Below are 12,489 nucleotides of genomic sequence, written 5' to 3' on the forward strand. Positions count from 1 at the left end.
ATTGGAAGCAATACACCAACCATACACTACTTGAATATGGAGATCAAACTTCACACGAACAAAAAAACAACAGTTCTACAAATTTAAGTGAAAAAGAAAATTATTGATTCGGAATTTAAATGGACCAGTTCGGATCAAATTTGATATTTTAATTCACTTTTCTGGTATAAGATATTTGTTCTCATATTTACACCGAAGATGGATCATTTTCTAATTTCATTTGTTTCAACGTCAATTAGACGGAAATTGACCCCCAAATTGAATGAACGTGTCCTTCACTTACCTTGTCAAGTCCATTACACACAGTTATATAAAAAGTGATCCATTTCGAGGTTCCCTACTTTTATTGAAGAAAAACAGAAACTTTAAATTTATTTTATTTTCATGCGAAAAAACATTCTTCGGCATTTATTTTATCTCTTTCAAATGTTAGTCTGAGCTCCGCTGAGTTCAATTTTCGATGACTCGTTTGATCATTTCGACTGGTAACTGGCGAATTACACGTTCTTTGATTTGCTTCAAGGCCTGAATCGAAGCTTATTCGCATAGACTTTAGAATTTACTTATCGCCACAGTATCCCCACGATCTTGGTGGCCAATGACGTGATATTATTTGCTCATCGAAGTATTCATTGACACGATGTGTGGAAATGGAGCTGTCTTGTTAAAACCAGATGTCGCCGAAATCATGAGCTTGAATTTCAGGTATCAACTAGTCGGTTATCACGATAGTTTCATTACGTCGCCCATTCTACTCGCTTTATTTGACAGATACTGAGAGCACAAAGAATGTTTATTAAGAAGACTGTCGAAACTTATGTAAAGTTGTATCAGAAGTTCTGAGGTTCACTGAGTTATCATACACCGGACTTTTATTTGTCCCTACACCAAATGGTTCTTTCCATGTTTTGCACCTCGCAGTTGAAGAAGAGATCTACTATGTACACCTCTTTCATGAATACCTCTTTTCTCTCATCGATGAAATTCTGGGATACTAGTATATGGGGAAAGTGGCAATTTAGAGAAATTTCGACATTATTTCAGCGCAATTTGAACTAAATTACGAAGCCTTTCTGTAAACTGATAACTAATTTCTAATAGAATTGGAATGAAGGTTCAATCTTTAGCTATTTAAGATATAATATTCATCGCTAGTGTGATTACTAATTTATTAACATTTATTAGACTGCGAGCCAGTTGTCAATATTTTCGAATGTAAGACCAAAGTAAAGACCAGTTCAATTTATTTACGTGTATTCCTAATTATAAATTCGCTGCTCCATTGGCTAATCCAAAAATAAAATTCCCTGCCCACATGTGTCAAAATGTTTTTAAATTCCCAAATGCAACTCAAAAGCAACACAAAAGTTATTTGAGTAAACAGAAGTCTCCTATCGCTCTAGCTATACTCTAACCCTATGGATTACTTGATTCCTGAAATAGCTCTTCAACGTATCGTGCGCGCATTAAGCAAACGCATTGAAGTCGGGTGATTTGTTGCCCCTGCAGCTCGTAACGTATGCGTGCGGCGCGCAACCTTCAAGTGTCAACTGCTCTCTTACGTACACTTATTAAAGCAAGCAAGCTCTGAAAGTCCTAAGCATATGTGCAGGTGAATATGCTGGTCGTTCATGCTAAGGACACGCGATGACTGCACAAAGGCAACAACAACAAGTATCTAAGTGTAATATATATAAACAAAATCGTTTGCAACTATACTCTTTCGCACATCCTTCAAAGCTGTCGAACCAAACGCGGAGTAACCGAGGTGAGGCGGCGCGCGGACACGATAGCCATGGCTCAGGCGATTCATTCAACTTTACACTAATGCCAAAATGCTTTTGATTAGCACAGCGTGAAAATCTATTGATTACCAATACTGTGGGTTGAATGATGGATATTCTTAGATAAAGATTGCACCTTTCAGCGAGGTATGTATGTATGAGGCTTCATACAAATGTACAGGATGTGCAAACTGGAAAATGTATTTTACGGAAAAAAAGATAGCACGCTAACTTCGGCAGCCACAAAGCTCTAATACCTGTCTCTTATACACATCTAGATGTGTATAAGAGACAGGTATGTATGTATGAGGCTTCATACAAATGTACAGGATGTGCAAACTGGAAAATGTATTTTACGGAAAAAAAGATAGCACGCTAACTTCGGCAGCCACAAAGCTCTAATACCCTTCACTCGAGCTGTTTTGCTAGCTTAAACGGGTTTGAAAAATCTTTACCTTAATTTCGATCAGTTGGTTTGGGTGGCAGCTATATGCTATAGTAATCCGACCCGTACAGTATGCTTAAAGATTGTCTTGAACAATAACTCATGTTAAATTTCGTGAAGATATTTTCCCCAAATATAAAATGATTTTGATCGGCCAGTTTATATGACAGCTATATCCTATACCGGCGATTCCGACAAATGAGCAGTTTATTTGAGAGCTGAGGAACTAGTTCACGTATTTACAGACGGACGAAGCTAAACCGACTCAGCTCGCCACGCTGATCAATGATACCTATATACTTTAAAAGGTCTCCCGAGTTTCCTTCTGTTGATGACGTACTTTGTGGAAGATTATACTTGTATATACCCCGATGAGTTTTTAAAAATAATTGCATGCTTCATTTCAAAAATTCATTAATTGAAAAAAATTATAAATTTTACCTTTTTGAAACCCATATGACTGCTACACAAACCCAGTAGCTTGTATAGCTTTCTATACTACTATACTATAATGGTCCCTTAAAATCCACACTCGTGAACCAAATATTGTTCTCTTGAAGTACCACGTAAAAATTAAAATTATTGTTAACCAAAGTATTAAACGAATTTTCAAATCACCCTGTCTATATTTTTTACTTTTCATGTGGGCTAGAGAGATAATACATATTAGGTCGTACATACTATACATACGTACATATATGTGCATAGATTGAATCAGTAGCAACATTGATTGATGGCAACTCATATATCGTATAAATATGGAGTAGCACAAGCTGGGATTTTCACTGCCTTGATGATGCGTCTATGTTTAACATGGTTTGGTGACCTTAGAGAATAAAAGGAGCGCTATCTGGGAAATAAATGGCCTAGAGTCGGAAATGCCACAAACATGTCTACATTTGTATATTTATAGCTTTTGGGTAAGGAAAAAGAGTTAACTTATGTTATATTATTTACCATTTCACTAGAGGTTAATGTTACACATGAAATATACCAATCAATCAAGGCAATATTGATATATTTATATGTAGATACAATATGAAGGGGTGGGTATCATTTCATATTTGAAATACTAAGTGGTCTAATGAATAATACTATTGTTTCAGGGGAATGTACAAAAACAGAGTTATTAAATGGCAAATCAAATACAGTTATATCGAACAGACATGTTATCAATTAAATAAACTCTGATTAGAGATTTTATTAATCCTTCTAACCCTAATGTTGAATGTAGTGGAAAACTTATTTATTTTTCTAAAATTATTAACTTAACGTAATAACGCCTGATTCAAGCTGAGGTACTTTTATCAATAGCCTTTTTTTACCAGATCAATTAGTCTTTTTAAGCTGAAATGTTGAGAGTGTACACGAAGACCGTGGGGAGTCGATACGGCGTCATTTGCAGCATGGACTGACGTATGGAACGACTCGACGTATTTTGCATCGAGACTTAAATTAGAAGCGTACAATATAGAGATTGTGCAAGGACTGAAGCCGCTCGACCTTCTCAAGCGATATTGCTTCGCTCTAAAGGCCAAATTTTATTCAGCGTTGAGGCGATGTAAACATGCCAAAATTTATCATTTTATCCAGAAAAAATAACGGTTTGGTGGGGTTTGTGGACCGGTGGAATCATCGGTCCTACATATCGCGTCAATCAATGGATTTATTGAGAAAAAACTTCGATGAGTGGATAACTAGACGCTTTGGGCTGATCGATTGGTCACCAAGATCGTGTAATATCGCACCGTTAGACTTTTTCTGTGGGGATATATAAAGTCTAAAGTCAATGCGATCATTCTCGATACAATTCAGGCCTTGGAACAAAAGATCATGAGTGTCATTCGCCAATTACCATTTCGACTGGATCGAACGAATCGTCCAAAATTGGACTCAACCGATGGACCATCAGACGTAGCCGCAGCATTTGAAAGAGATAATCTTCAAAAAAAAAAAAAAAAAAAAAAAAAAAAAAAAAAAAAAAAAAAAAAAAAAAAAAAAAAAAAAAAAAAAAAAAAAAAAAAAAAAAAAAAATGCCAAAGAATGTTATTGTGATTGATAATAAACATTCCCCATTCAAATTGAAATTTCTGTGTTTTTTCTAGGGAACCTCGAAATAGATCACTCTTCATGTTTTTCAATACAAATTCGTACACCATTAAATGGTATTCGTGTCGAATAATAAAATCTAAAAGAGCTTTATACAATTATATAATATTTATGATACCCCATCTCAGATAGGCCGCTTTAGTTGGCCTTATTGAAAATATTTTCTGAGAGGGTCATGTCTTTACCTCCATTCCAAAAGTAATACAAGTTTTTATTCAAAAAGTTATATTTTTGAATTTTTTTTTTTACATTTATTAAGTACTTTGCTATAGATTGTATACTAGCCTCTATAGAATTTCAATAAACGAGCTGACATCAAACTGAGTCTTAGCTTAAATACAATACAATTTTAGTTATGCTTAAAATAATTTAAAACTTATTCCAAAAACAAGAATTAAACTGCATTTCCTAAATTTTATTTTCACTTTACCGCCCTTAAAAGATACACTTAGGTTTGTTGAAGTGAGGTTAGTGAGAGAGAGTGGTGACTGTCAGATTATCATAGTAATCTGAGTACCAAGTATCTAACCTTAAAACACTTATTGTACTATGTTTAGATCGTTCATGGATTTATACCCATCGCCGTTGCAATAACTCTCTTCATCGGTTTGCCATGCTTTGTGCCGTTACTCTCCAGTAAATAGAGACCACGCTTGCCTCTTATCAAAGCACCGAAAGGCACACGATCCTTCATCTCCACTGACAGCGGTCTAAAGCTCAGCGAAAAACTTAAAATACCCTTACGCAAGGTAGCAATATGCTTCAGAGAGAAGGATAATATACCTGAACTGAAGTTCTGTTTCAAAGTACGCCTATCATATTCTATGTGGGACTCTGTGGCCAAGTCCATGTCTTTCGGATCTAATTTAAGTTCGAATTCGGCCCAAAGATTGGGAAAGGCGCGTATTAATTTAAGCCTATGTAATTTTTGTAAGTGACACGTGCGCACCATGGCGAGTACAGCTTGTGGGAATGCTTCGGTGTAAAGTTGTACGATAAAACGGCCGATAGGATAGACACTAACAACTTCCAAGTCAAAGTAAACAATTGGACGCAGCAGTGAACGTTGTTCGGAGCACATAGGAGGTAAGATAATTTCGGATTTGTATTTGCTTAAGATCTCTTTGGGCGTACGAAAGTCAGCGTAACTCGCTGAGAGTGGTCTCAAATTAGTATTCACAATTTTTTGCGCGCTGAGCACACGTTTCGCTATGAAGTGATTCTCTTTCTCAATAGCTTCCAAAGATCTAAGCATAGAGGCCATACGTGAATAGCGCCATTGCGCATCGAAGGAATCATTCCAAGAGCCCTTGCGGCCCAAAATTTGCATTCGCCCGAAATATTCCAAAATTTCGGTATTCGTGCGCATGATATCCGAAATGGCCGACATGTCGAGGTAATTATTCTTCAGATTCATTATATTTGTTAGGTGCAAAATCGGTGGCGAATCATCCACGTATTTCTTGGCATTCTTGACGCGACAACGATGTTTGTAGTAATTGTAAAGAAACAAGGGCGTCGTATTGTAGAGCTTTTTCTTCCGCTTGTAACGGATGATCTGTTCAAGGGTGGTGACTTTGGCAGTCATACTGAAGACACTACTAAAATTTCATAAATACACACACAAATAATTTATAACCACTATTTTTCGTTTCTTTCTTAATTATTAGACAATAAATTTACAAAAAAGTTTACAAATTTTGGTAACGAAATAACAGAAAATTTACATCTCTTCTGAGCTAACGGAATACACAATGAAAATAAGTCGAAGGTGAAAATAAGAAATATTACAGAAATTATACCACTATGTTGGAAATATTATCAGTTGTAAGATATAATACTTACAATTTCTTTCGTAAATTCCGGACGACATAATTTAGATCCTTAACCTTAAAATTCTAGATCTTTATCTTGATACCATGATATCTTTTCAAGTTAAAAAGCTCCCATACAAGACATTAAATGTAAAGCAACATATGACATAGTTGTCCAATATCGACTGTCTTTCTGATGAGTTTGGCTTAGCATTTTTACATTGAACCAAATTACTGGCTTGAGTCTTCATTATAGCTTTTAATTTTTGCCAATTAATGGAATTTGGTGGGCGTGTCAGTGGTTCGATTCTGCCCATCTTCGGAGAATAAAACTTCAAAAATTGTGGCAAAATACGGGGTGCCTCAGAGAACTTCGGCCATAATTCCGATCTCCACCCCTCTCCATCAAGATATTTTAAATTTTTACTCAAGTTATCTCTGGCGCAGACGGACAGACAAACAGTCGTGAGAATTTACATCGACTTATCTTCCTCTTAAATTATATACCATATATAACTCTATGTTAAAATTAAAAATTTATGGGATCCATCTTAGTGTTGGAGGAACAAATTAAAAGGTCTTGGTTTACTTGGGCTTTGCATTGGGTTAAGAGCACAATAAATATGGACTTCGTCAGCATTTAATATTTTTTTAAATCGCTACCGAATTAAAACATTTTCATGCAACCGTTTCCAATTTTTTTTTTTAAATAAATTTCTAAAACTACGCACTGTACCCTTTCAAGCTATACACTTGGTCGCCCACATGCCCACACATCGTATGCGTGCAAACATTCACACAAACACACACATTCGTATATATGTACATATAGGCACTCTGACGAAAATCTTTGCGTCGTTCCCAAAATAGTTTGAAGGTGACTACGTAGCGTAGAATGGACAGCGGGGACTTTAGAATATACATAGTACATATGAATGTGCGTCGCTGCGAAGAGACTGTGCCAAGTGCAAGGTAATTTCCTTATACAATACGTTTAGCTGATTGTGCTCTATTTTTTTGGCGATAAAAGTTTTTCTGTGCAGAAAATTTGCAAATGCATGCGTGATAAAAGCAAACATATAAGCAAAAGCAACAAAAGTTTCACATGAATGCAACACTGTGCACTACTGACTTTGAGAAAACGAAGAGAAATTTTATTGTATGTAGAGCGTAAAACTTACCCTCTTTGATTTTACGCTCTTAAAGTTTTTTCCAATCAGTGCGAACAATTGTTTTTGTATTGGACGTCGGAACAGCTGTCAGCGAGAAATGTGTTCGGTAAGAGATAGTCGTTTACACTCTACGATTGATATGAGAAAATTTATTGCCGTAAATGTTCAAGAAATTCTAGTAACAAATATTAATTAGATGACCTGTTTATATATACATTTGTTCGCTTGTAAAATATTCATAACTCATAATAAAACTTTACATGAAATAATCGAATTAGTATTATTCCAATTAATTGGTATTCTACCTGTAGGGTGCCAACGTTCTAATATGTTTGCGCTCTGCCACTCACTACAAGTTCAACAGAGCAGTGTTGCCAACATTTTTCCGCTTTTCCTGCTTAAAGTTAGGTTTCTGTAGTTTCGTTTGTTTTTTCTTTACCCAATGCTCTTTTATCACAATTCTGCATATTTATTATAAGATTGAAAATAAATACAATTATTTGTTAGTTAACCCAGTCAACCTTCGTCATTTCAATTATCATATTCCTTTTGTGTCAACCAAATTCGTAGCGTTGGCAACACATTTGTATATTTATTGAAGATGTATTCGTTAACAGAAGGCAAACACACGGTTTTTTAACATCGTTTTTTTCATTGGTAGTCGGCTGCGTTTTCGGTTTTCTCTGTTGACTTTTGCTCCGTTATTGCTTTTTATTAAAGAACGTGTAATGTTTGCAATATAATTCAAAATTTGCTTAATAAATCAAATATATACTGACAATTTCAAAATTGAAGTAACTTCGCTACTCAAGCACTTTAGCGCTTAGTGCTACAAATTCCAGACAGAAACTACAAGGGTGGTGCTGTTTGTTGGTGAAGTTCAGTTGGTGTATTGAGGTGGTCGTGGAAAGGTGCTAATATTGCCCCATATAGTTCGTTGAGGCACAAAGCGGTAGCGAGGTTTGTTGCAAAAGTGCGAAATGTCAAATCAAAGTGAAACGAAGGTGGCCGTGGCGCCTAAAGCAGCAGCTCCCATTCCCAATGCCTTAAAATTTATGTTTGGTGGCCTAGCTGGCATTGGCGCCACTTGCATTGTGCAACCATTGGATTTAGTTAAGACAAGAATGCAAATTTCTGGTGCCGGTGGTGGCAAAAAGGAATATAACAGCTCATGGCATTGCATACAGACGGTTGTAAAAAAGGAGGGTCCATTGGGTTTGTATCAAGGTATTGGTGCAGCTTTGCTTCGTCAAGCAACCTACACAACAGGACGACTTGGTGTCTATACTTACTTAGTGGATGCATTCCAAGTGCAATTTAAGCGTACACCAGGTGTGCTGGACAGCATGGCAATGGGTGTAATAGCCGGTGCATGTGGTGCATTTATTGGTACACCGGCTGAGGTAGCGCTTATTCGTATGGCCAGCGATGGTCGTCTGCCGCCAGCTGAGCGACGCAATTACACCAATGTAGCAAACGCCTTAACACGAATAGTACGCGAAGAAGGTGTAACCGCGCTGTGGCGTGGCAGTATACCCACCGTAGGACGTGCCATGGTGGTGAACATGACTCAACTGGCTTCGTATTCACAATTTAAAGCCTACTTCAAAAATGGCCCACTCAAGATGGAAGAAGGCATCGGTCTGCATTTCGTTTCAAGTATGTTGAGTGGCTTGCTGACAACAATCACCTCCATGCCGTTGGATATTGCCAAAACACGTATACAAAACATGAAAACCGCCGAAGGTGCCAAGCCGGAATATCGCGGCACTGTCGATGTTCTTCTAAAGGTGGCACGTCATGAAGGTGTATTTGCTCTCTGGAAGGGCTTCACACCATATTTCTGTCGCCTCGGACCACATACTGTCTTGACTTTCATCTTCTTGGAGCAAATGAACCAATTATATCGTGATTATGTCAACCGCAGCAGTGGCCAAAAATCAACTGGATTGTGATGTAACCATATCGACAGCTAGTAGTGCGTGTGCGCTTATTGTTGCTTTTGTTTTGTTGGTTTTGACACGTAAAGTACGTTTGCCTATATTCCAGTAGCGCAGTGCAAATACTTATAACTACAAATTGTCTTCGAACATTAGATAACTAAAACTATTTTTAGTTTTTAGTTTAGCAATTGAAAAATGCTCTTCAATTACATATGAGCACAGATCTTAGTAAAATTATGTTGTACATGTTTATTTTATTTTTCATTAGTGTCACTCAGTCTACAGTATGCTTTAGTGTGAAGAAATTTAAGTGCATATGTTTGTAGTTGTGAATGTACACACAATTTGCACAAAAATGAAAAAACAAAAATTAATAAGCATAAGTTTAAAAAATAGTAAAATTTTTTTATTATTGTTGTTTTTGTCACAATATAGCCAACAGTTGTTAATAATGTCGATTAATGCATAAACTACATAAATACATAAGTGAATTCTCTCTGACATTTTATTTTGTATTATTTTTACACTAGTGGCAAGTAAATGCGAATAAATTGTTAAAAAAATTATTTATGTGCAATTATAAATTATAAATATATTTTGATTTGCAACAATTGTATACAAATATATAAGCTGGAACGAAACAAAACCGAAATCGACAATAAATTATACATTGTTAGAATGTTAAATGTGTTTTTTGGTTCAAGGAGTTAATCTTGTGGAATAAAGAAAAGGAATTCGTCTGGACTGTTGTTGTTGTAAGTGCTCTAGCCTATGTAGACGGTTGTTTAGTCAATTACTTTTGTTATAACATTCTTGTCTGGCGAGTGTAAGTGTTATAACACTTTTGATTATTGCAACCGGCACTGATAACAGTTTGCTGTTATTATTTCTACACATAAATCGTTATCAGTTAATAAACTTTTTTAGTAATGCCAATTAAATGCATTCCACTCGGTTACTAAATGTAAATGTAATTACACTAATTTCTGAGCGATTAAAAAAATTTAAGAAGCAAATATGGTCTTCAGTAATATAATTATATATATTTTTCATATAATTAAAATTATTACTTATATTCTATAGTTGGCCTCTGTATTCCCAAATTTGTAATGTATTGCATTTGTTGCATATACATATGGAAAGTATACTCGTACATACTATATATATTTGTTGATGTAGAAACAAAGGCAAACATTTCAAATGCATTCCATTTATAACATATTGAGGCCAAAAAGAAAAAAGTTGAATTTGTGCAAAACATATATGTATATATATATGTATGCAAGTTCATAAAAATACGTATATGTTGTTTTTAGCACCGGTTTTCGTTTTTTTCACGAATCGAAATGCGTTTACATAGCGGCTTGATTTCGATAATTAAAAAACCAAAAATCTGTATCTATCTCTATTCTGCGCTACCACCAAGGCTTCCAATACAGATATGTGAATATGTATGTATGTAGTTAGTTAACTTAGCAGACGAGTTGATGCACTCATGCATATGTATGTACATATGTATGTGAATATGTAAACGGAGTGGCGACTGACCGCCAGATGTAGGCAATAACCAACGGTAGGCAATTGACATATATTTGTAGTTTAATATATATATAGGCATATAAACACACATACATAAGTGTAAAATTTTTACTATAGATACTATAGATAGATTATTATTTATAATAAAGCTGGAATCCCCTTCGCAAATAAAGAAGTTTACATACCAGCTAGTGATTTTGTCTTAAATAATATTCTTTGCTAATTTCATGCGAATACTACTTCAAATAAAAAAGTTCTTCATACAAGAACTTGAGTGTATATGGGAGCTATGTGCTATAGTTGTTTATTGTTGTTCTAGCGTTAAGCAGTCGGATCTACTTAACTGGACCGGACCCGGAATATTATACGGCCAAGAATTATCACACCGGCAGCATTTCTTCTCAGATTTTTGATGAGAAAATAATGTGTATGAAATCTCAGAAAGATAGCTTAAAAATTAAGAGACTAGTTTGTGCATTTACAGAGGGACATGGCTAAACCGACATACATATATAAACTTTAAGCAGACTCCGAAGTTTCCTATTGGGTGTTACAAATATTGTGGCAAACTTCGTATACCCTGTTCTGCAAATTTTTTAAATACATTAATAATGACAGGATTGATTGTTAAAAATGTTATTAAGTAAAATGGCAGAAAGCTAATGAGTAAGCACGAGTATGTACAAATAAAATAATATAATAACTGTCATAGAAGAAATGTAAATATATAACCCTTTGTTATAAGCCGCATAAAACGAGCGAATAAAAATTAAGTATGTGTACATACATATTTCCATAAACATTTGTATATGTGTCTGTGTGTGTATGATTTACTCATACATTTTTTTATTGTTGTTGGTAGCTGATATGTTATTTGCCGCAAAAGTTGTTCTCAGGCTTAGGGAAGATGGGAACTTATGGTAAATGTCTGTTAGACTGCTAGAGACTACTGAATGTCTAGAATCCTTTTCGTTGGTATCGGAATACGTATACTTCATGATTAAATTGGTTTGGGTGTCTGGTAACAGCGGTAGTGCAGGAAACTGCAAGGCCAATGAATTTTAAGTCAGGTCTTCTTCATCTTCTTCAACTATACAGCTGCAAGGCCTTTCTGGGCCAGCGTGAATCGTAAGAGATCTAGTGAGTTCATCGCATTTAGTAAAGTTTATAGTTCAATATGTCTAAGTATATTTGTAAGTAGTTTGAAAGTTATAAAACATCTGGAAAAATCGCATTTGTATCCGATTGTGTACAGCTGCTAATTTCCCTGTTTAAAAATAACAAACAAACATGTTTTCAAATTTGTTTAGATGATTCCATTTAATTATTGTTATAATATTATTGAATTCGCGTGGTTTGCTCATAATATTGATCTTCATCATTAATACCTTTCTTTATGCACTCGTTTATAGTTAGTTATACGATATAGACATAAATACATCTAGTTTGCTAAAAGTTCAGACACTCTAGTATGTGTATTTAAGTTATCATAAATGTAGCGTGTGATAAGATTTAGCTGGAAAGCCTTTTTATTTGCCGTGCATGTTAGAAGTTTTAAATATGCATTATCAGCAAGTGATTATAATGCTATTGTTGTTTTTTCGGGCTTTTAATAACATAATAGTGTGTTTACAAACATCTGTTTAATAGATGAATTTAAAAATTAAGTGTTTTAATTTTTTG

General features: G+C 35.2%; 2 protein-coding genes across 2 annotated transcripts; one reads left to right on the forward strand and one right to left on the reverse strand.

The window, feature by feature from the left end:
• Positions 1-4,614: 4,614 nt before the first annotated feature.
• On the reverse strand, positions 4,615-6,004 carry LOC108970188. Its single transcript, XM_018935398.1, has one exon. It carries the CDS (start codon positions 5,924-5,926, stop codon positions 4,901-4,903), a length of 1,026 nt encoding a protein of 341 aa, XP_018790943.1. The 5' UTR covers positions 5,927-6,004; the 3' UTR covers positions 4,615-4,900.
• A 1,943-nt stretch (positions 6,005-7,947) lies between these two features.
• Positions 7,948-9,953, forward strand: LOC108970178 (mitochondrial 2-oxoglutarate/malate carrier protein). The gene has a single exon (XM_018935386.1). It carries the CDS (start codon positions 8,305-8,307, stop codon positions 9,277-9,279), a length of 975 nt encoding a protein of 324 aa, XP_018790931.1. The 5' UTR covers positions 7,948-8,304; the 3' UTR covers positions 9,280-9,953.
• The last annotated feature ends 2,536 nt before the right edge of the window (positions 9,954-12,489 follow it).

Source organism: Bactrocera latifrons, unplaced genomic scaffold (genome assembly GCF_001853355.1).
Source record: "Bactrocera latifrons isolate USDA-ARS-PBARC rearing strain unplaced genomic scaffold, ASM185335v1 scaffold_29, whole genome shotgun sequence".
NCBI lineage: Eukaryota > Metazoa > Arthropoda > Insecta > Diptera > Tephritidae > Bactrocera > Bactrocera latifrons.